General features: G+C 52.7%; 1 protein-coding gene across 1 annotated transcript; it reads right to left on the bottom strand.

Moving 5' to 3' along the window:
- Window positions 1-199: 199 nt before the first annotated feature.
- On the bottom strand, window positions 200-24,466 carry LOC122387959. Its single transcript, XM_043378671.1, has 8 exons — window positions 24,398-24,466; window positions 23,954-24,091; window positions 23,552-23,672; window positions 21,173-21,381; window positions 20,503-20,672; window positions 4,887-4,924; window positions 2,689-2,797; window positions 200-951 (listed from the first exon to the last, which is right to left on the bottom strand). The coding sequence occupies exons 1-7, from the start codon at window positions 24,464-24,466 to the stop codon at window positions 2,775-2,777; spliced, it is 768 nt and encodes a 255-aa protein (XP_043234606.1). The 3' UTR covers window positions 200-951; window positions 2,689-2,774.
- Between the last annotated feature and the right edge of the window lie 30 nt (window positions 24,467-24,496).

Below are 24,496 nucleotides of genomic sequence, written 5' to 3' on the forward strand. Positions count from 1 at the left end.
GGAATAGGTTGGAACTTTTTTGACAAATATTCTTGGTTTCCCTATGGTGGCGAAATTTGTGAAAAATAAGTGAACTAAAACGGTGGAAAAGCTGTGCACCCTCGGCTGATCTATGCTATGAATCGACGTCCAACAGTGTCAGGTTAGCCCCCCCCCCCCTCCTCCCCACCAGAGAAGAGTTCCCCGCACCACTGTTCCCCGCATCGATTCACCAATCAACCATTATCAATTTTTTATGTAATAGTTCTATTTCAGTACAATACGGTTGTTCCACACTCCAAAAATACATGGTGTTTCTATACTAGTCACAACCTGAGTAAAAGCGACTGCCGCGTACAATCACCGTTAGTTGCAACTTGCATCCCGTAAAAGACGAGAAACCGATCCAGACATAAAGAAAGAGCAAACACAAAGATCGTACTGCACGGAGGGTTGCGTGAAGGCTCACGAGCGCATGACGTCCGCATAGCGCAACAACTAGCATAAATTGAACCAACGCGGTCTCGAGGGCTTCGGCGCAATCGCAAATGGCATGGTATCAAAGTAGATGCACGAGGGATCCTTCCTTCAACTTATCGTGCAGCGAAATTCTGAGTACACGTTTCTGATCATCCACCACCGCTGCAAAAGCACGAACGTCCAGCGGCAGCGAGAACGTCCAGCAAAGATCCCGACGGAGATGCCACAGACCGGCCGGGATTCGCGGCCTATCTGTCGCCGCCCGCGGGCACTCCGTCGCCAGCGTCCGGTAACCAGCCGAGTACTTCGCCGGGCACCGCGTGCACGGCGTCGTCACCGACGGGCGGCTTCAGCCCGCACACGGCCGGCCTGAGCCCGCAGACGCCGGCCGGCGGCGCCGATGGTCCAGCGAGGATGTCCAGCGAAGATCCGGATGTCCAGCGAAGATCCAGACGGGGACGCCACGAACCGACCGGGGCCACAGTGCCGGTGCTGAGGAGAGGACAGAGGAGGTAAGAGTCGTCAGGTAATTATAGGACTTAAGCATTGAATGTTCATCGTGGATATTGCCGTGAAGTGCCAAAGTATGACTCCGATGTATGGCTACAAAAAGAGACGTAATAATATGTCGTCCACCGTGCACACATAGTAAACCCGGAAACAATACATGATAACATAGTAAAAAGCAATATTCATCCCATCTATGATTACATTAAAATTATAAAAGTGTTCGCCTACGCGTAGCTGCATGATAGCCGGTTGAATAGCTCGCGTCAGGCCGGGGGTGTTTGGACGACGCGGAGCGCCGCCGTTTAACCACACTTGTTCATGCATCTTTTACACACATGCTGCAAAAAAATTCCGATAGAGATCGTTTAAGGTCGAGTCACCAGGTCAATCAAATGACCCCATCTCAGAAAAAGTTAGAATGCTCGTCAGAGCTATACCGATCAAACGATCACTTTGAAACGTTCAGCAATCGACAAAAGCAACAGGACGCATACAATTTGTATCTCGGAATTTTGATATCGGTGACCTAAGGTCAGGTCAATTTTGCGGTCTCCCTATAATTATAAGTCAATGGGAGAAATTGAAAGGCGTCTCTTTTGGACTAACGCATTCTAGACACTCCAGCATCGGGATACGGGTAAATGCGACCCACAGCATTGGAAAATTGCACTTGTGACATATCCCTATGTTCCTGATGTCATCTCAGGTCATGAAAATTCCCCGGCAGTTTTTTTACAATAACTTTTGATGGACATGGAGTCACGCTAGAGCGATGAAAATACCTCAGATGTGTTAAGGTTGGCTATACTGATATGCAAAGTGGCCTTTTCCGGTCAGTTTAATTACCGTGACGTGAGGTCAAATTTTCATATTGACCTTTTACTGTCAAGCTATAGTGCATTCGACGCGTCTCGACGAGAGGAACTCGACGCTGCCAAAATAAATGTTGTGTCGTACCTCTCTTGAGTTAAAAGTTATTACAGAAAAAAAAAATTCGCAAAAATTACAATTTTTCCAGTTTTTGCCCTCTAGAGGCTAAATCGTTGCCCTGAGGTCGAATCTGAGGACACACCCCAGAAAGAACACTAAGAGAGCTATCGAGTGCGCTTCTCCGCGGCTCTGTGGCTCTATTGGATCCCGAATTATGCACCGGTGTTTTGAAAATGTTGAAATAGGCATCATTTTACCTTTGATGACCTCCGGTGACCTGATCTTTGGCCTTACCTAAAAAATGGCCGATGTGTTTTCGTCCTGATTTTGGACGTTCTTTCGAATGCCACTTACCGCGTGTCGCTACGTGGCTCAGGAGCCGAGTTAGAGGAGTGGGTGAGTGTTCAAACACCTCCGCCCGGCACGGTTGGCGCCGAGCACCGGCTTGGCGCGGGATAACTTCCTGAGCTACCGCTATGCGAAATAGTTCGTGTAAAGACCGGCTCATTAAAGTGGTTGACATTGATTAGCCTTCCTAACAACGCCTTTAATGTTATTTCAGCTCATTGAACAGAAATAACAGTCGACAAACGGTAATAGAGGCATTCTCGCAAAAGGAGAAGCAGTTCTCACTCTCAGTTCACGGAAAAGTGGATAAGATGAGACGGGCGACCTACTTCAGCTGTGAGCTAAATTGCTAGCTTTTGGGCAGCTCGATGTCATGAAGTTTTGGGCAGTGGCGATACATTATCCTGTACTAAAATCGTAATTCAAGCTTGTTAAACGTACCTTCTAGTGACGGTTCAATGTCGCCAGATACACGTTCGCGGCCAGAGCAGCTTGTAGGCGCTTGATTGGCTGGAGCTTGATGTCCATCAGCGCCGGTTTCTTGCAGGCAAGGCCGTATAAGAGAGGTAGAATCATCCCGCAATTTCCAATGGACCGGTCGCTAAGCATTAGCGTGACGTCACTGGTGGAGACCGCGCGGCGCCCGGCTCCAAGCCGTACGTCGGGTACATTTGGCACTTCATCGTTGTTATTACTGAACGTAACGACAACTTATGACCCTAAATAACTTTTTTACCCACCTAAAGCTGATTTCCTTGCCGATACATTGCCGACCCGAGCCCCACGGTTGACAATCTTGGGATATGGGTCGGATGGGCGACCTCGCGACGGGAGAAGGAAATTGTGTCCCGCACCGCCGATTGCATTCTCTATCTGTACCCGGAGGGGGGCAGGGGGCACGTGCCCCCATCGGATCAGGGGGCCTCTCGGGCCCGAGGGGCCCTGCAGGGCCCCTTGGCGTCGCATGCGACGCCAATTGGCGGCTGAGGGTCCACGCTGGCATTTTCGACTCAGAAGGGCCCCACAGGGCTCGAAAGAATACCTTATGTGCTCCGAATAGCCACACTTCTCTCCATAAGAGCCACACACCGGCTTTTTATTGTTCCTTGTCGGCATTTGAGGGCCCCTTGCCGGCCTCTCAGGGCCCATTGGCGACCTCTGAGGGCTACTTGCCGGCCTCTGAGGGCCCTTACCGGCCTATCAGGGACCAGCAGCTCTAAGGGTTCCACACACGCCTGTGATGACCCCCTAAACCAATGGTTGAAGGCCCCCACAACGGCGCCTGCGAGGGCCCTCACCGGTGGCTGTGAAAGCCCCAAACCGGTGCCCAGCTGAGGGCCCCACACTGGCACCTCTGAGTTCAACTGGCAACCCTGAATGAAGTTCCAAAGGCCCAAACCAGTGCTTCTTCTAGAAATTGAATTTGCCGTGGGACCTTGAGGATCCTGGATCTTGATTTTTGGTCACGGCACAAGTCTGTTCTTAAGGCCATATATCGGCGGCTCTGAGGGCTCAACGCCGGAGCCTCTTACGGCCTAAGACGGGACCTTCGCATCGGACGGCCACTCACCGGTGACTTTTCAGGACCCACACCGACGGCTCCGAGGGCCCCCACCGGCGTCTGAGAGTACCTTGCTGGTCTCTGAGGACTCCACAGGGCTCCTGAAGACACCGCAGACCTCTTGAGGGCCCCTTGTCGGTCTCTGAGAGCCCCTGTCGGTCTGTAAAGGGTTCGAGCCAGCAGCTCTAAGGGTCCCACACCCGACTGTGTGACAGCCCCACGGCCCACACTGCAGTGTCTCTGAGGGCCCACAACGGCAACTGTGAGGACCCTCATCGGCGCCTCTGAGGGCCCACAGCGGTACCTCTGGGGCCCCGCACCAATGCCTCCGAGGGCCTCACACCGGTACCTACCTCTGAGGGCCCACACCAGTGCCTCCAAAGGCTTCATAACCGGTGGCCCTGAGGGCACTACACCGGTGATTTTTGGGGGCCTACCGAAGGCACAACACAATCCCTTAGTCTCGCTGAGTTTCTATCCCAATCCCATACCGGCTTCTATCCCAATTCCGGCTCAACTAATTAGCAGCCCCCCCCCCCCATGGGTCAGCGGCGCCGCGCCGGTGTCGGTGCCGGGGGCCAGCGCCATCGGGGCGGCAGTCGGCCACGCGCACTCAATGGTTAGCGCTTAGCACCGGCGGCTAGCGCACGCCCGGCGTGTTATTGGCCGTGAGCCGCTCCAAAACGGCTGCAGTAGCTGGTCGATATAGGCATTAAGCAGATGAGAAGATGCAGATGGATTAATGACCGGCAAGCTTTTGTGCTTTACGAGGGCGAAGGGTCGAAGTCGGCTGCTAAGCCGTGAGCGGATTTTATCAGATGCCGGTTCACTATGACCTTTATCCGGGTCCTGGTCCGCTGACGCACTCTTGGAGAGCCGAATCACAGCAAAACTCCATCCACGACTGTATCTATACGGCTTACGCTTTTCTGAAAACGTCTGCGTTTGGCCTACGGGCCCGGCCGGCCGGCCGGACGGCCCCGATTGGCGATCCACCAGTGACGTCACTGGTAGTGTTAAGCTGATTGGCGAATAATGCATGGGGAAAACCGGGACGACATCCCCCTGCTTGCAGGCACATGTCGGCAGAGGCACCAGGGGGTCCGAGCTCGCCAGCTGCAAAAGTTGAGGATACACATTAATAACTAAGAGACGCCGAGCACACGTCAACCTCACGCTTTAACCCGCGAGTTGCTGGGGGGGGGGGGCGTTAAACGCCTCCACTTTTTTCGCCGGGCCATAGCATCAAAACGGCGCGCCGCAGGCGCGCCAAATTTTGGGTACCTGTAGGGAATTGATTGAAGTTTATTGTGACAAAGTTTCAGAAAAATCGGTCGGAAAATTTTTGAGATATCGAGGTTTTAGTGACGTCATGATTTCTGAGTTTTCGACCAAAAACGGCATATGTTCAAAAAATCATATAAAATCACAGAATAGACATACAGACATGCCGTAAACGTCATTAGACTGCCATTACCATGATCAATCAAATGGCTATCTTCGATTATTGATTATCGTTCCGCATTTTCCATAATCTTGAAGTGAATCTTGGCAATTTTTCGTGACTACTTTACGACCATGATACATGAATTTCTTAAATTGAACTTTTTGAGCCAAACACGTACATATATGATAAAATGAATGTCACCATCGTGTTCTACGCCCCAAATTACCTAAAAAACATGTGTCACAGGCTGCGAATATCAGTTTTGATTTTCGGGGATATGTGCCTACCCGGTTGACCTGACCTTGACCCTGACCTATGCCTGACTGACCCCTACATGGAGCTGTCACTCTTGTAGGCCTTATAAGATGGATTGTGCACCGTTTTGACAGAGTTTATGGCGAGAGGCGCCCATTGCGAAGTCCTCAAGTCCATGCTACTGAAAGCCCGATTTCAGGTGTTTGACCTGACCTTGACCCGACCTGTGACCTCAAAATTCAACTTTAAAGTACTCATCTGAAGCGTCTCGTCGCGCTCTTTCGTTTGCCGCCTCGTGCGTTTCGCTGCGCCTATTGGTTCTCGAGTTATCGGCTGGGGGCGTTTAACGCCCCCCCCCCCCCCAGCAAACGGTGGGTGGCGAAATACCCCAGCAACTGCCGGGTTAACGGTTATACTAAGTAGGATCACTCGAATCAGATTGCATAATTACTAAAAATACATGATGGTGATTGGGTTTGGTGGCGTGTCCAACCTCTGAGGGTTATATGACGCCAGTAACTTATCTCCTTGCGTGAGGTGCGGGGCAAGAACTGAACAGCGTGTTAACAACAGTCTTATAGCGCAGGTGGGCGTGCTGAACAATGGTGGGCAATGTGCAGTTTTCTCTCAAAGGACGAGGAAAATGAGATAAGAAAGGGATAACAGTCCCTCAAGAAGCATTGCTCGGATAAAAGTCTAATATACTAGGTCTGGATTTAAAAACTATCGTGCTCAAAGATAAAAGCCAACTCTCGCAGGACAGGGAGGCAGGAGTTCCGGTAAGGAAAGAGTTCTACGAAACTTGGCGAGAGAAGACTACTCGGAGTCCCAACTGCACATAGTAACTAGTAAGTGTCAGGCGGTGATGTCAAAATCTACATAAGTGAATTAAATCAACATTTTCGGATACACAACGAACACATGAAAATCAACCTGCAAAATGTGTCAATGTTAGGCCTTGGGTTAATTGGAGCACGGGAAACATGTCTATCCATGAATAGTGCAAAATGAAAGGATGTCAGACCTGTAGGCGCTCGAGGATACGGTTTTCCACGTCGGTAGAGTACACTCAGAAAACACTTTGAGAACATTTTTGAATAAGGGCTCATATGAGTGCCAAAACAGGGCTCAAATCTGTATGATTTTAAAATCGGGATCAGTTAGGCGCCCTTTTCGGGCTCAAAGTACATTAGCCCCGAAAGCGGCATCAGTTCGTCTTCCTTTTCGGGCTCAATTCGAGCTGCGTTTTAGGGCTCCATACGACATTCCGCCATTCCGTCTTTTGCTGTTTTCAGTGCCATGTGTTGGTGTACCTACCGCCGTGATTTCAAAATGAATGGTAAGTTATTAGTTATCAGTTATCGCTATCTTTTAGAAAAAATCAAGATGTTGATGCTCATGCCATTTTAATCCCTTATCAATTAAATTGTGGTGGCATTTGTTCAGAAAAGGTCTGATCTACAATTGTGGCGCCGTTGATACGAATACGCACGGGTTTGATCACTGAACTCTATGGTTTGATTCACTGAACTCTATAATGGTTTGATTATTCGTTTTTCTTGTATTTGCGCCACATGAAAGCATCATATCTGGATTCAGGATGTCAAATAGTGTAAGAATGTGCAAAATTTTTGTCTGGTTCTTCGTGATGATGTGATTGAAGCAATACTTTCAAGGGTAGGTAAGGATTTTGTTACTTGTTCGTAATGGTTATCTTGATGCTCAACTAAAATTAATCCTAACCTTGCCTACTAACCTATTAAGTTAAACTTAGTACCAATACCTACCAACCTACAACCTATTTGGATCTTTCATATACTTATAACATGCTGCTGCTTCTGCTAACATGCTGCGGAATGCTGGTTGACATGATGGGATGCTGGTATGGCAGTGTTCCATGTTTCAGAATTTTAGGTGAATATCCACACATGATGGGGAAAATATTTGGTATATGTCAAGTTTAGGTCCTAACTACAACTGTGGCGCTTTTGATACGAATATGAAACAGCAAAAATTTCAGGTTTTAGGTTAGGTTAGGTTGTAGGTTTGTAGGTTTTAGGTTGTAGGTAGGTAGGTTTGTAGGTTAGGTTAGGTTAGGGTAGGTTTGTAGGTTGTAGGTTGGTAGGTTATAGGTAAGTAGGTAAGGTTAGGTCAGGTTTGATTATGTTTTTTTCTTTTATTTGCGAGACATATGAGTATTATTTTTGGATTCAGGATGTCAAATAATGTAAAAATATGAAAAATTCATCAATGAAATCTTCTTAGGACTTAAACTTGACATTTACCAAATATTTTCATCCTAAAAATATGACAAGTGGATTTATTTCATCTTTGCTAAAAAAAATATGTCAAAAGTTTGATTTAACAGCCAGCTGCCAGGTTACGCATGACTTGACAGTTGATGCATCTACTCTACATCATTTCATTTCAGATCCTTTGAAGGTTCTGACAAAATCTGAGGTAAAAAATGGCATTATGCAGTTTTGCGGAAAGACTAAATCTATCTCATTTTGTCTTCAGATTTTTTTATTGGGACACCCAATTGAAATCCAATTTTAGAACACTGTGACACCATGCCTGTGTGCCAAGTAAGAGGAAGGGTCTACAAGTATACATCAAGATAACCAATTATGGACAAGTTGAGACTTGAGTCATGAGCTCTTATTTGTGGTTACAATACCTTCAACTGCATGATTTTGCACAACTTCCATACAGGCATCCAGACTGGAAAAGGTTCAAGTCCATACTTATTCTGGTGCTTGAATATGGCAGTTTAAAGATGGAAGGCATATGATGCTACAAAATGAAAAAAGTAATTCAACTTACAAAAAATAGGTATTCATATCTATCCTAAACTAAACTAACCTAAACTTACCTAACCTAATCCAACCCAACCCAACCACCCCAACCAGCCCAGCCCAGCCCAGCCCAACCCAGCCCAGCCCAGCCCAGCCCAGCCCAGCCCAGCCCAGCCCAGCCCAGCCCAGCCCAACCCAATCCAAAACCTACAGTCTAAAACCTAGAGCTAAAACCTGCAGCCCAAACTGGAAAACATCCATATGGTACGCCGGACGCCCGTGAAGCCGTCATGCGCCGAAGTTCGGCGCAAGCTATTTTGCAATTTGCGCTGAAATTTCTGCATTATTTGCGCCGAAGGTTAGTGCCCTTTTGCGTCAAAATTAAGCCACTTATACAAAAAGCACGTTTACATCTGCTGGCCAAGGTTTTATAAACCAGACAGAACGCTCTGGGCCTTAACCACTCCTGACTCCCATGTTTGAGCGTCCAAATTAGTTGATGTTTCCATGGAAGCTGAATACCACAATACGTGTAGCGCACTGTAGCATCGTGCCGTGAAATAAGGCTCGGGACGGAAGTTCCGGGGTCACAAAAATTGGTGTGGCGGTGTTGTCGCGGCTGGCGGGCGCCAGCAAGGGGTTTAAGTTTACGACACCACTCTTGTTTCAGGAGAGGTGTCAGCGATTCGAGACTACTTGGGCATGCGGGCAGCGGGGTCGGCGTGGCTGCCTGCGGCTGCGGCCACACATCTTGGCGTCCTGGAGGCGGAGATGCTGATGGTGGCATGAGTCATCACTGGCTGCCCGATTTCCATGCTCCAAGACTCGCCGTGAGGGCCGAGGCGGGCGTCGTGCCGATGGAGAGATGAGGAGGGATGCGCTGGCATCGCGCCTACTGGCGAAGGCGCTCTCCCTCCCGTCGGAGGACCCGCCGCGTCGTGGCGGAAGCCCCCCCCCCCAACCGTGACTGAAGTCAGTGACCGGCTGGAGAGAGCGCGGGGGAGCAGTGTGGGACCACTGGAGTGGCGCTGCCCGCCGAGGCGCGCTTATCCACGAGACTGCCCCCGTAGACGCCAACAGACGGCGTCACGGTCCACCTGGACCTGCTGCCGATCGGGGCGTCCACGACAGCGAGGAGGAGTGCTGCGGAGGCGTGCCTGGGAGCGCTCCCCCAGCGTGCGACGTGGGCCTGGGTCGACGGGTCTGCGACCGGGGGAGTAATAGGAAGGCGGCGCTGGGGTCCTCACCGAGCACCCAGACAGTACAACATTGGTACTGCGGGAGGCGGCGGGGAGGATTTGCTCCATTTACCGATCTGAGATGGTGGCGCTCAAGACGGCAAAGCAACATCTCCTGATGCACTCGTCCTTCGAGGAAGACCCCATAATCATTTGCTCCGACTCGCAGGCTTCGCTGGCGACGCCACGAGGTGGACAAGTGGCCCAGACACCCCCCCCCCCCTCATCCCCTAGGTGCCGCCATCTGGGAGTATATGATGGCCCTAGTGGCTGTAGGGGGCCGAAGAATCCACCATAGAAGGAGGGCGGCGATAGCCCGATTAAGCTGGGCGTCCAGTGGAGCCTCGGCTCTATCATGGGCATTGGGCAAGGACTCTGCGAGCACCCCCGTCTCCTCCATCTTCGACGGCACTCCAGTCAGAAAGCTGTCCCCACCCGAGTTTCCCAGCAGCATGGGCCACATGAAACCGAACAGCGCCGAGCCGCTCGACGCTGAGGACCAGGCGAGAGTAACAGTGAAAAGGTGAAACGCTCGAAACGGCGCGCGCCGCCGGCCGAGGGCGCCGAGCCGGCCCAGGCCGGCTGCGGGTCAAACAGAAGCCGTCTCCGCGGCGGCCGCCCAGTGACAGCGACTCGGACTGACGTCGAGGCACCGCTGCCGCCTCCGCCGACCAACCCGCCGCCCAGCAAGGGCAGTTTGAAGGCGGCTGCGCCGGTGAAGGTGGCGCGGCCTGGCAGGGGCCGCGGCCGGCCCACTCCCAGCTACCCGTCCCGCGAGGTGCTCAGTACCACCGACTCGTCCGATTCTGAGGCAGCGCCGTCGGCGGGCCGCCGCCAGCAGTGACGACGACCGGCTGGCGGCGTTCGCGCGGGACTTGTCCGACTCCTGGTACCCGGACTTGCCGCCCAAACTGGACGCCGGTGGCGTGAGCACCAGCAACGCCAATAAAAAGTCCACCTTCATCCGGCTCTTCTCGCACCGTGTCAAAAGGACTACGCCGCGCGGCCGGCCGGCCAACTCGAATGAGCGCAGCGAAGGGCACACGTCCCCGACGGCGGCACTGGCGCCTCCCGCCGCGCCGCTGCCGGCGTTGCTGGCAACGCCGATCCAGGCCCATCGATTTCTACTGTTTTGTTGCCTACGTGCCGCTGCCGCCGCTCAGCCAGCACAATGGCGTGCCGGTGTTGCGCTGTCGGATCGAAAAGCGGCTCGTGCAGCGGACGGACGGGTGCGGCCCGCGCGATGAGCCGCCGCCGCACACCGAGCTGCGCCGCGCGGACGTGAAGGTGGAGCTGGCAGCGGCCTGCTCAGTCCCCTCAACGGCGTCGACCGGCTCTCCGGCGATTTGCGGTCAGAAACGCCGCCGCTTCTGGGACCAAAGTGTCAGAGCGCGGCGCTGCCCGTGAGACGTTAAGTTAGCACAGGCAATGTCGTCTGCACTCCTTGCAGTTCATGTTGAATACACAACCATGTTGCGAAGTAATAGGCGCCGGGTTTTTCAGTTCATAGAACTTTTTCCCTGGCTATTACACCCCACAACCGAACACTGACACCTTGCACAAGTATGACTGTGTGTATGAATGTTAATAAATACATGAACCAATGTTGTGTTTTCGGTTCCAGTACCTTCTTTGGGCACCTCGGCAACAAGTAAGTAATCCGTTAGCTTTGCCACACCTTAGATAGGCTCCCACGTTGTTATTTGCTCCCGGGTTAACATAAACCGGTTTAACGTAACTTTTGCATCCCGGCCAAAATTGCCGGGTTAACTGTCCCACCGCTCGAGACTGGCGCTAGGCTGGCCGAGCAAAAAAAAAGTTTATCCGCGGCTTCGTCTTATTCGCAGCTGCTGGACACGGGGGAGGGGGGAGGAGGGGCTGCATCGGACGAAAAGCGGGCTCTGGTATTAACTGGATTTTTTTGCCAGCTGGCGCCGTATGGTGGCGCTAGCAGAGCTTCTTACATATCAATGCTAGATATAAAAGAATAAATATTTACCAATCAATTTTTCATTTAAAGCCATTTGAAATATTTATGTCCATCCTACTACCGCGCTTAGGTATATCTAAAATTAAATACCTTTCGTGCGTCGCCAGCTGGCCAGCCAGCTGACGCAATCCAGCTTTTACCAAAGCCCCGAAAAGCGATGACGTGAGCCCTAATATTGGCTTCACCACACAATTTGAGCCCTCAAACTGGAATCAGGTGAGCTCGAAAATGGGGATCAGGCTGAAAACTGGTATCATAGTGAGACTAGTTTTAGAGCTTGACACCGATAATGGGTACTGACTGAGCTCTGTTTCTGCGATCAATGATACCGATTTAAGGGATCGTATGAGCCCATGTGGCGTTGCTCAGAAAGTATTCTCGAAATGTGCTGTCTGTTTTGAATATGGTACATTAGCCCGAAAACTGGTCTCTGAGCCCGAAAATCGGGACACTGTTTTCTCAGTGTAGGGCTGGGTACGGCCTGTGGCAGCCGCTTCTGCCAACCAACAGACGCGGTAGCCGCAACTCCAAGTATCTGGCTGCAGCGGCGTCTGTGGCACCAGCAGACGCCACTCCGTCCACTGGATGTTTGGCGCAGCTGCCGTCATCAGCAGCCGCGCTGCCTTCAGATCTTCGCAGCCAGGCCACACCCCCAGGGAATCGCAAAAAATTATAAGTTTCTGGGGCCAGCATACCACGAACAGCACCCAATGGTTCACTGTGTTGAAGGGCATCAGCCAGATCTTGCAGGGTGAGCGGTGTTTGAAAAATGCCTCGAGGCATCGCCCACACTTTGTTGGCACACACTGCCTCCAGAATACGGACAGCGCGAGCACTGATGGACATGGTGTGGCTACCAGCTCACAGAACCGGTCGATACAACGGTCTGTTAGCCAGTCTTTCGGAAGTGGCTTTTCAACGCTGGTCCCCGGCGTCGGCTCGTCTTCACTGCGGCTGTCGCCGAGCGGCCCGTGGGCCGGCGTGTCTCGCATCGGCGGCGGCGGCTCGTCTTCACTGCGGCTGTCGCCGAGCGGGCCGTGGGCCGGCGTGGCGTATGTATGTATGCATTCACATCGTGCAATCGGTCCATCAACTCATGGCTATTATGATTGACATGTCATAAAAACGGAACATCGGGATTCAGTTGCACAACTAACACACACACTCACGCACACACACTCAGCTCACATCACATTTGTACATCGCGCTACTCGTTTTGTTGTTTTGCCAGAAGATGTTTGCGGAGTTTTAGCCTGAACTCTCGCGTTCCCATGTTGTGGAAACTCGGCGGCAATTCATTGTAGCCCGTGACGGCAGGAGGCATCGAGCGGAGATTTTGACCTGTTCCGATGACGAGCAGCTGTGTTTTGTTAGCGTTAACCTTCAGTCCATTTTTACGAAACCATAATGACAACACTTCCAGGTTCCTCTCTAGTCTAGGGACCAGTTCACCGTCACTGGGCCTACAAAACACTGCCATTTGCACGTCGTCAGCATACTGCACGAGACAGCGGTCGTGGGCAATATCTGCATCGAGGTACAGCGGCATGTCCGCTGCGTAGACAGCGTACAGCAAAGGACCCAGCGCAGATCCTTGATATGTGCCTATCGGGTTCATGCGTCGACTCGTCTTCACGGCGGCTGTCGCCGAGTGGGCCGTGGATCGGCGTGTCGTGCGTCGACTCGTCTTCACTGCGGCTGTCGCCGAGTGGGCCGTGGATCGGCGTGTCGTGCGTCGGCTCGTCTTCACGGCGGCTGTCGCCGAGTGGGCCGTGGGCCGGCGTGTCTCGCATCGGCGGCGGCAGCTCGTCTTCACTGCGGCTGTCGCCGAGCGGGCCGTGGGCCGGCGTGGCGTGCGTCGACTCGTCTTCACGGCGGCTGTCGCCGAGTGGGCCGTGGGCCGGCGTGTCTCGCATCGGCGGCGGCAGCTCGTCTTCACGGCGGCTGTCGCCGAGTGGGCCGCGGGCCGGCGTGTTGTGCGTCGACTCGTCTTCACGGCGGCTGTCGCCGAGTGGGCCGTGGATCGGCGTGTTGTGCGTCGACTCGTCTTCACGGCGGCTGTCGCCGAGTGGGCCGCGGGCCGGCGTGTGTCACATCGGCGGCGGCGGCTCGTCTTCACCGCGGCTGCCGCACAGTGGGACGCGTGCTTCGGCCAGCGTGCCGTGAGAAAAGCTGTGCGCAGGCTTCGCCGCACGCTGCGCGCCGGGCTCCTGTCTAGCGAGGGTCTCTAGAAGAGACGGTGCTCGGACGCGAGCGTACCACGTTGGCTTCTGAGCTCGACTCCGCTTTTCCCAGCGCTCCTCCTGCTCTTCAGCTCTGTAGAGGCCACTCTCCTTGCGCTTCTTTCCCCGTGGGAGGGCACTTCTTGGAGCCAGGTCACTCTTCTGACGAGATGCGGCGTCTTTCAGGAGGCATCTCGCAAAATCGCCAACACGGAGGCGGAGACGACCTTGCAGGATCTGCCGCTTAACAACGTGCATGTGCGCCTCAACGGCCGCGTTGGATGTCACGGCCGTTGAGAGCAGCTGACTCCAGAGCGGTGCAAGAGGCATGATACGCGAAAGCACCAGAGCTGGACAGTAGAACGGGTTTGAGACCGCTCGGACTTGATCTTCCTCTCGCACCCTCTTCTCGGCGTTGTCTGCCACCTTTTCAAAGTGGCGGCCATACAGCGTCTGCTTCCGGTACGTTCCAGCCACAGTCACTTCCTCCTCGGCGTCTTCCAGTTCGCTGAAGTTCTGCGCTTGGTCCTGCACCAGAGAGCCAACTGGCAGGCTGGGCTTCTGTTTTGAAAGTGCAAGCAGACAAAGCACTTCGAGCCACCCGTCGAGCGCGGGCAGACTGCTGGCCGTCTGCATCCTTGCAAAAAGCCACATGAATCCAGCAGCCGCCTCGCCTGATACGCCCTTGCGTTTCAGCTCCTGAGACATCGTGTGCGAGATATGGGCTCCACAGAGACTCATGATTGTAGCGGGTGGCGAGGAAGCCTCCGTGACAGCACGCCAGCACCCATCCAGGTAGGCATGCATGCTGGAGCCGACGATGCCCTGGGCCACGGCGTGCATCAAAGCCCAACTGAAATCAGTGGTGACTCTCGGCGGCGTGAACCGTGCTTTCGTGACGAGCTTGTACGCTCGGCTCAGCTCAGCCAGGAAGTGGAGCACAGTCGGAACTGTGTGACTGTCAGCCAAAAGGTGTGCCAGGGCATAGCTGCCTTCACTGTCCTCTGCAATGATGGCGTACATGAATGGCTGCTTTTCTCCCACCTTCTTCATGACAGAGCCAGTGGAATCAAGGTGCAGGGTGTCAGGATGCTTGTGGTATTTCCGGAGGAAATGTTCCCTGTACAGTGGATCTTATTAGGATCTCCAGACGTAACTAGATGGCGTTGAGCCTTAGTCGAGTCCATGTCAAATTCAAGGAGAGGTCACTACCGAGCTGGGTCCGATGGGGAGGTTGGCGGGGAGGGGGGAGGGGGGGGGGGGGGGCGGGTGGCGAGGTCACGGTGCGGGTGACCTGTCAAACAGCCCCGGCGCGGTGAGGCACTGCCGTAGGCAAATGGCGCACTCCAGTGTTGTTCCATATCGCGGTGGTGGGCCGGGCGGCCGGTTAGCTTGGCAGCTTGGAAGGAAAGGATAATGAGGCATGGTTTTGCTGTGGCCGGTTCACCTACTGTTACTTATGATGCACCCAGGTAATGCAAATGTGGCGTTGATAATGCAGCTGGCAATGGAATGCTAGCGAATGCTCCGAGCGCCTAGCCATAAGGATTAAGATTATTTATGTCTGATTATGCCTGAAATTTTCATTGAATATAATTCAAGCACTAGAGAGATCGTATTCGTTCGCCAGTTTTTTTGACCGGCTGGCGTTTCTTGCGTAGAGCGCCCTTGGGCAAATATTTAGTTATAAACGCAGGTGATTTTTTTTTTTTGCTGGTAAGACGCCTTTAGGGTCAAATCGAGCAGTGGCGGCGGAACACCTTTAATGAAGTGTGGGCACTGCCGACTTTTGGTCCCATTCTTTCCATGCAACGCCCATAGGGCTAATGTTAAAATGCCAAAATCAAACGGGGGCACGGTGCCCCGATGCCCCCCTCTCCCCCCGTTCCGCCACCACATGAAATCAAGTCGCTAAGAGACGATGAAGAAAAGTGGACGAACGCCACATTTCTGTGCATGAAGTCTCGAGTTATAAAAAGCTAAAAGCTATTTTACGTGTAAGCTAAAAAACAATAAGATCAGTTAATAAAAATATTTGACCCGAAATTAACTTCTGTTTTGTTTGACCATGATTGCATGTATGACCCCGGTCCAGCCTGGTTCAACTCGGCCCAACTTGGTTCGGCGCCCTCTTTTTTAATATAAGTTTGGCGCGAACCTTTTGAATGGAAGGAATCACAAGGACAGAGTCCCCGCTAAGCTGAGCTTGTTAAGCGTTGAAACCTGCCATCCACCCTCCGATCAAGCAATTTCTGGTCTATTGCAGACTATGGTTTTGAGGTTTAGTCTATGGCAAAATGGTCTGTAGTTTAGAGTCCAAATTTTAACGTGCGCACATAGTCGCGCACGGCCGGCCCCCTCGCTGACTTCGCCTGGCAGCGGCCTGCCACCAACCACAACCATACCCGACTCAGGAGGCTAAAAAACGTCAAGCACACGTCGTGTTTCGAACCCGGACTTTTGCAACCGGGACGTGCGCCTTCGATCACCACATGGCACATGGAGTCCAACGCTCTACCGACCGAGCTACCGGGACGGACATTTACCTTGGGGTTTCGCCTCGTGACATTGACAGACGTCAGACACTTTGGCCGAACTTTAGCCGAAACACTGAGCAAGCTGCGCAGGGCGATAGGTGCTCGTAGCGTTGAGGTTGGGTAGCCTGTGAGCTGAACGCGATGTCGTGGGTTCGAGCCCCACTCCCGGGTCTGGTTTTATCTAGACACAACCAAAACCTTTCCTTCTACTGCAACACAACTGAGCACGATGACATCTTTCCCCAATATCTTTCCCCAATATCCTCCCCAAAAGTCAAAATTATTGCTTACAAACGTTTAGCTTAGTTTCATTTTTTAGGAAAATATTTTTGGTTATTTGTCTGGAGCCATTTCAACTCTTTTTTCTTTTCTGATTCTTTTCGACCCGATAAAACCCACCAAAACTGAACGTGCCAAATGAAAAATATCTAACTCAAATAACAGTTTAGAAAAGCCTCATCATGCATCATGAAAAGCATCATGCAACTATCGACTGAAGGTTGCATGCTATGAATACGTCCTAGATTGTTTCAATTATCATTGTTCAACATTTTGGCTGGAACTGACGCTGCCTCTGGCTTGCCCGTTTGTTTGAGATAATGATTCCCTTCAGTCGCGTTCTTGCCGGTTCCACATGAACAGGATACCACCATACCGGAGTGAACGCACCCGCAACCATCATCCCCTCCCCTCAGCCTCGGCGCAGTGGCGGGCGGCCCTGGGCGGCCCACTCCCGGCGCTACACACGCCCCATGCGCCGTGATATCGCGTCACTCCCCCTCCCTCCTTCCCCCACAATGACCGGTGACCTCACTTCCCTCGGGATTTGGACTCGCCCTACCCCGACCGTAGCGCCACGTGGTGGCTCTGGAGATCTTAAATAGACCCACTGTACAGATGCACCAGCATGGGACATTTTCCGATCAGGTGTATGCCGCCAAGGATGATTTGACTGGTGGTGTCTTCCGCTTTCGAGATTTCCATGGTGGAGGCGAGATCTTCAGCCCAGTCACTTGAGTGGCGTTCAGCGAGGCGTCGCTCGTAGGCCGCCTGCCGTAGCACTTTGGCTGATGGCGCTTCCGTCAGGTTGCCATCAGCCAGCTGGTCCGCAGGGGCGTCATCGATCAGTCCTTGGCGGGTCAGGTACGCTCCCCTTTGCTGCACCTTATCGGCCACTGATGCACGACGTTCCCCAGCCAGGTACCGATGGGCGTGAAACTCTCCGTCAGGGGGCGACACGGCTATTCACGCAATGTATTCATTTGCGGGCTTCGCGGGGCCTCGCGATGACGCGGCTGGAGGCAACCACTCAGCGCGCTAGGATCATTCTGGCGGGGCCGGGCGCCGTAAGGTGTGCAATGAATGGGCGGGCAGACAGAGATGAGGTAGGTATTGAATTTGAAATGAAATCATGAGCAATTGGATGGGGAGAGAGAACGTTTCTAATGGAGCTTGGGATGGGGGAAAACCAAAAATATCACGGTCGGTTCAGAGCTCCGACAGGGCAGGGCGCCGTACGGTGCGCAGTAATTTAGACGGGCAGACAGATGAGTTATCGGATTCTGCTCTCTGGTGGGATTTTAAGACGTTTTTAGTTAAGCTCAGGGGATCAGGGTGGGGCAACCCGTTGGCGGATCCAAGGAGACAAATGTTATCCCCCACAGGCCCACATCCGGGGCAGCGTCCGAAATCGTTTTACGAGAATAAAACGAAAACTTCACAACTTTTCTGAGGAAAAGTTTATTGATCGAACTGCACAGTAGTGCACAGGGAATGGAAATCCGATTTTTTAATTCACAGAAACCTTTTTTAGGGTATATGCCCCCCGATGTGTTCAAGACCGCTACCTGGATCCGCCAGTTAAGAATATGTCACGGTCGATTATCGAGCTTCGGCGGGACTGGGCGCTGTATACGTCGTACATACAATAAAGAGGCGTACAGACACCTTACCCCACATCCTACTGCTCTACCCGTGCCTCTGGGCAAAGCAATGAAGCATCACGGAAGCCCACAGCACCTGCGAGTCGACGAGGTGGCCGCCGGATAGGTACTGCAGCTCCCCGGATTTCCCCGGGACCGAGGGCTTAACAGTAAATAGTAATTATGTAGGTAGAGATCTCATATCCTCAAGGACCTCCGTTACCATTTTATATTCCTAAATAATATGGCAGACCAATTATGCTTGCCTACGTTCAGGCATTATCCCTGATGCTTATCCGCCCACTACAACATGTGTTGTTTGTCTGTCAATCAACCATCGCTCGACGACGGGATCAATTCTAACCATCGGTATTCGGTTGTCAATTCACCCACCCCGTTTCCCTAAAAGTAGACGGGTCAGACTCGGCCTGGGTCTTAACGAGTCCTAGAATCGCCAGAGATGGGATCGGGTCGCCGTTATTGCACCGGTCTTGGCGTCTTTTGGTATATATAAAGTAGACAGCTTCGACCACGGACGTCGGACCGTTCTACGAATGTTCGCACCATCCAGGCCTAAGATGCGTCGAGCTTTATAAGAATGCAGTCTAGATCAATCAATATGGTTAAATGATAACAATAACACGTCAAATGTATATTTAAACACACACAAAGCTTTCGGTATGAAAATACCTTGATCACTGTGTTAACAGAAATGAGGACACGGCCGTGTTACACTGCCGAATTTTGGCCACGACCCTGTCGCCGAATCACGTCGTGTAGGAAATCGGCGAACAGTTCACCGACAGAGACGAACAGTTCGCCGACAGAGCCCGATTTTCAGAAAACGGGTGGGGGGCCCCCCTAATCGTGCGCGGGTTGAAGCTGATCCATGATTCGGCGAACATCGCGAATGAATGGCGAATCTGTGGCGAATAGTCGGCGATACCTTGGCAACAAGTCGGCGCACGCAGCGACATGTCGGCGGCGACTCAGCGACTGTTTGGCGATCATGTTCGTTTATTATAAGTTCGGCGAACGGCCACGAAATTTTCATTTTTCATGAAATATTCGTGGCGGTCGTGACGAACCGTAAAAGTCGCGCATTGGACACCGACTGGTCTGCGAAATGCCAAGACCGTGGAAGAAAGATCCCGAATCGGTCCGCGACATAGGATGATTTGCATATTCGTGCACATTCGTGTACCAAAATTCGGCAGTGTAACAAGGGATTTAGCTCAAAGGTGAGTTCAACGACTTGCGACGGCGATATGCGGGCAACGCTGTCGCCGAGTGGGCCGTGGGCCGGCGGCGGCGGCGACTCGTTGTCGCCGAGCGGGCCGTGGGCCGGCGTGGCGTGCGGCAGCTCGTCTTCACGGCGGCTGTCGCCGAGTGGGCCGTGGATCGGCGTGTCGTGCGTCGACTCGTCTTCACTGCGGCTGTCGCCGAGTGGGCCGTGGGCCGGCGTGTCTCGCATCGGCGGCGGCAGCTCGTCTTCACCGCGGCTGTCGCCGAGTGGGCCGTGGGCCGGCGTGTGTCGCATCGGCGGCGGCAGCTCGTCTTCACCGCGGCTGTCGCCGAGCGGCCCGTGGGCCGGCGTGTCTCGCATCGGCGGCGGCAGCTCGTCTTCACCGCGGCTGTCGCCGAGCGGCCCGTGGGCCGGCGTGTCTCGCATCGGCGGCGGCGGTAGCTCAGTGAAACTGCTGCCGTACTGTGCTTGGTCCAGCTGCAGTCTCGTGTTGCGCAGTCGAGAGGATAGCCAGTATTTCCCTTAAGGGAAATGAGAAGATGATGAGTATTTGGATGGGGAATAGATCCAGCCGGAGCGGGTTTCACGAAGATACATTTCAGACAGGGGTTTACGGAGGCAGTGGGTGATTATGGAATGGGCATCGGTAAATGGATATTGGCATACATATAGGACAGGTAATGGTTACATGGGTCTTCTTAACTAGCTGTTGCTACTGGTGCACCCAAGGTAAAGGCTCGCATTCGCCGCAAGGGTTAGCGTAAGAAGCGGTAAATGCGGAAATTCTTTTCATATGAGTCAGACATGGGCAGGGTTTCCGGCTAAATAACTTAGCAATGGCTGCTCAAAGTCACATGCGGTCATCAGGGGATGCAGGGCTGACAAATAGTGTGCAGACTACAGTGCGCGAGAAACCCTTCACCACGTGTAACATTGTCACTGGAGTGACACAGAGCATAGCGGTGTGTAGGATTTCGGGGTGCATCTAAGCATGTGCAAATCATCAAAGTTCGATCAGGCATTGACATTATTCACAAACCTGGAAAACTGTTTGTTGTTTGCGAATTTCCGGCGAAGAGCATCGGCCTTCTTCATAAGGCTACGCCTCTGTCTCTGGTTTCTGGGCTTGCCGGCGATGTCCCGCTGAACGGACAACCAAAACTTCATTTGGTTAGGACTACCGTTTGCCTTTTGAACGGCGGAGATGAGCTGAAAGAAATGCAAAACAGTACATCAATGCTGACTTGATTGTTGGTGATGATTTGGGGTGACAGGGCACACCAGCTACGAGACTATACAATTTGAGCTTGTTACACTTTACAAAGACTTTCCAAGGATCATGTTCAATTTTTAATACAACTGTTCTTTTCAGAGAGCGATCAATAAGCTACGCCAATATTCGGCTGTGGTCAGTATGAACCACAGCATTCACGGGGCCGGTCGGGCAAACCCAGCCGGCTCCGTGAAGCTTTTTCATTTCCATACATCTCGGCAAACGGTCAACTGACTGAAATGCAATCTGTTGCATCACACAGTCTTATCCTTCCTTGTTATTTATAATTAAACCACTTTTGTGGTAGCAGGGCTCCCTAATGTCCACTGCATCGTTGGTAAAACAAACGGCTACGTTCCACAACTAACTTACACACAATGCCACTATATCTAAGGCTGGTCTCGTTGACTGGTGTGTGCCAGCTGCCGACACCCACCTCGATGTCAGTGGTGAGCCAGTCGAGCCCGGCCCGGTCGGCGCCGCCGGCCGGCGTCTGCGGGCTCAGGCCGGCCGTGTGCGGGCTGAAGCCGCCCGTCGGTGACGACGCCGTGCACGCGGTGCCCGGCGAAGTACTCGGCTGGTTACCGGACGCTGGCGACGGAGTGCCCGCGGGCGGCGACAGATAGGCCGCGAATCCCGGCCCACCTGCCGAAGACACCGCATAAACGTCAGAAAACAGCTTAATAAATACAAGTATGTAGTTACTTTATCACTTTCAGTTTACTGTACATACTGGAAAGAAAAATGAATGCAACACCTGTCAGCGTTGAATGAGTGCAGACATGTGACGCCAATTTTGAGTTAAATCGTTTTCTTTAAAAAAACGGCCGAATTACCCCATACTCTCCTACCCGATTTTAACCCTCGCCCGTATAGGGGGGGGAGGGGGTCGAACGGACCCCCCTCGGTTTCTCGCGAATAACTCGCGTAAAAAGCGGCCGATCGCGACGAAACTTTCGGTACCCTCGCGTTAATCAATTTTAAACCTACCCTGAAATTTTCATGACCCTGACCCTAATGACCTTTGACCTGTGACCTACTTTTCGAGACCATGTTTGGCTGGAATCGCGATTCGGCGTATGTCGGCTCCCATTAGCCGCGCGTTTGCAAGCTTTTCGTGGTTTCAAAAGTTCAAACATGTGATTTGATGTTGCTCCCATGCATTAGGGTGGGCGTGAAGGTCACCTGAAGGTCAGGTCAGGTCATTGACCTTTGGTGACCTCTGTTCACTCTTTCGAGTTTTACATGTTTCTAGGCTAGTTTTTGGAGCTGAATTCGAATTTAGCAACCATTTGAACATTTACGAAGTAGTTTTGATGCCTTCGTAACATGTTACGAAGCTGTCAGAGGCGGATGACAGGTACTACGAATACCCGTCACGACCCCTACCGGTTGACCTGACCTGACCTGACCCGACCTGGTCTAAACGCTTAACGACATCATCTTTGATCAAAACTAACACGATATTCGCGATCAGCACTCCGGAAAACCCCTTAGCAGCAACACTTTACGACTTTCTAACAGGTCCCGATATTCCCGATTTTTGGGTCATTGACCTGACCTGGAAGGTCAACCGATGACCGAGGACCTTAAAATTGGGTATCATTGGCTTTCTCTCGTGACGGGCAACACGCTCGTTTTTTCCGCGAAGCTCTAGCTCCATCAGGGGCCAAACGCGAGGGGGGTCGTACACTCGGGAGCAGATTGATGTTCCACCACTCCCTACCCATCGAGCTCCCATGGCTCAGCACTGGCTGCCGCCAGTGTTGCCTGCCCTCAGCACTGCTCAGCACTGCCTGTCAGTGCCAATGCTGCCAGTGCTGACACTGGCAGCAGCCAGTGCTGAGCCATGGCTCCCATGGCTCAGCACTGGCTGCCGCCAGTGTTGCCTGCCCTCAGCACTGCTCAGCACTGCCTGCCAGTGCCAGTGCTGCCAGTGCTGAGCCATGGGAGCCCGATGGGTAGGAAGTGGTGGAACATCAATCTGCCCCCGAGTGTACCAACCCCGGTACGAAGCCGGTAGAGGACTACCTCCTCGCGTCGCGATCTGCGTGCGTGAGGCGTTTGTTACCGCGATAGGCGTTATCACAAGTGTATTCGCGGCCATTGGGGCGACGTAAGAAAAGAAGAAATCAACTGACCCTAAGAACTTTAAATCATCAGTTAGCATGCATCTTTTCCTTGATATGTAGAGAATTTACCATTAATTGATAGAGAAAATTGCATTTAAAATCTTCCATTTATGCTTTTTTCATCGTTTGCCCAATATGTTCTTTTACTAAGCTAGAAACATTAATTGGAAATAGTTCCCGCATCATCGTCAAGAACAATAGGAAGGACTTGAAGTGAATACAATAATGTAAACGGTTTTGTAATCTATGTGAAGACACTTCTAAAATCGCCTGTAAAATATTGAAGGCAAAAGTTCAACATTTTCACAAGAAGGATGTCTATAAACCTATTAAACATGTGACAACTCAGCCGGTATTTCGTCGCCTACAGCCAAGCTTTCCCTAGTGACCGATAGAGGCGCTGCTATCGATGTCCGCCCGTGCCGCCTAACGGTGAGATTGGCTCCAGGCCTCCTGCTGCACTTTCCGGGGAGGAAATAGCCCACCGCCGGTACAAAGCCCCTGGCGGGTGGAGGGAAACGGCGGAAGCAAGGATACTGCGCAGTGCGCAGTATGATGGTTCACAGCTCGGTCCGCCCGTTCATTGCCGTGAATACCGATATCGATATGGCTAGGAATCCAGCAAAAAGTCACCGAAGTACCCAGCTTTCGGCAACGCTGGAATTTATCGGTATCGTACCCACCTTTGTAGGGCTCCTGTGTGATTTGGATGGTCTGGTCGATAGAGTCGCGCTCCAAGTCCATCCAAACGCCCCTGCCGCGCTCGCTACCGTCGCCTGCCGCCAGGTCGGCTCTGACCGCGTCCTGGGGACGCAGTCTGAGCTGGTCAGTCACTAGACGGGGACAGGAGGCTATCACTTATCAGGGCTGGTGAACATGGTCGCCCTGATGGCGGATCAGAGCACTTGACGTTCATGACGTTCGCTCAAATGACACTCGCTAAAGTCACTCGCACCGCAAAAGCATGCCGCGACTAAGCGGTAGATTGAGCTCAGATGCCATGTGAGTACGATGTCGGAGTGGGCCACTCAGGCCGGGCCCTGGACCGATGTGGAAATTCAGAGCCGCTGCCTCGCTGAACTTACCGAGCAAGGTCTTTTCACGTCCACTTTGACGACGTCCTTCTGAGTGGTATTCTGTTCCGCGCCCAAGGCCACGGCGGTCCTGAGCTGCAGGTCCTGCGGCAGCAACTTCAGGTCGTGGGCCGGGAACTCGAGCGGGTCCTGTCGACGGTAACGGAGCAGACAGTTGTTTGACTACATAAGCATCGCCCTCCGCCCTTCGCGCAACGAGAAGCAATCGAAAGGGAGTTGGATCGTCAGGTATCACTAGGCATCCTGGAACCTGTCAAGATGTCACGATGGGCTGCTCCAGTGGTTGCGGTGAAGAAACCTGACGGCAGTGTTCGACTGTGTGGCAGTTACGACTTGACTGTCAACAAGGCCAGCAAATTGGAAAGGTATCCTCTGCCCCGAGTTGAAGAGCTGTTCGCCGCCCTGGCAGGCGGGAAAAAGTTCACGAAGATAGACCTTCGAGAGGCCTATCTGCAGCTCGAACTGGATGAAGACAGCAAAGAAGCGTTGACTATCAACACGCATAAGGGCCTGTTTCGCCCTCAGCGTCTATGC

The sequence above is a fragment of the Amphibalanus amphitrite genome, unplaced genomic scaffold, assembly GCF_019059575.1.
Source record: "Amphibalanus amphitrite isolate SeventyFive unplaced genomic scaffold, NRLGWU_Aamphi_draft 000017F_arrow, whole genome shotgun sequence".
Classification (NCBI taxonomy): domain Eukaryota; kingdom Metazoa; phylum Arthropoda; class Thecostraca; order Balanomorpha; family Balanidae; genus Amphibalanus; species Amphibalanus amphitrite.

Bases quoted from the DNA above. Each gene is read 5' to 3' on its own strand.
- LOC122387959 (XM_043378671.1), bottom strand. From the start codon at position 24,466: ATGCGTGTTGATAGTCAACGCTTCTTTGCTGTCTTCATCCAGTTCGAG. The intron at 23,673-23,953 runs GTAAGTTCAGCG...CTGCGTCCCCAG, and splicing joins ACGTGAAAAGACCTTGCTCG to GACGCGGTCAGAGCCGACCT. The intron at 2,798-4,886 runs TGCCTGCAAGCA...CTTATACGGCCT, and splicing joins CTGGTGCCTCTGCCGACATG to TGCCTGCAAGAAACCGGCGC.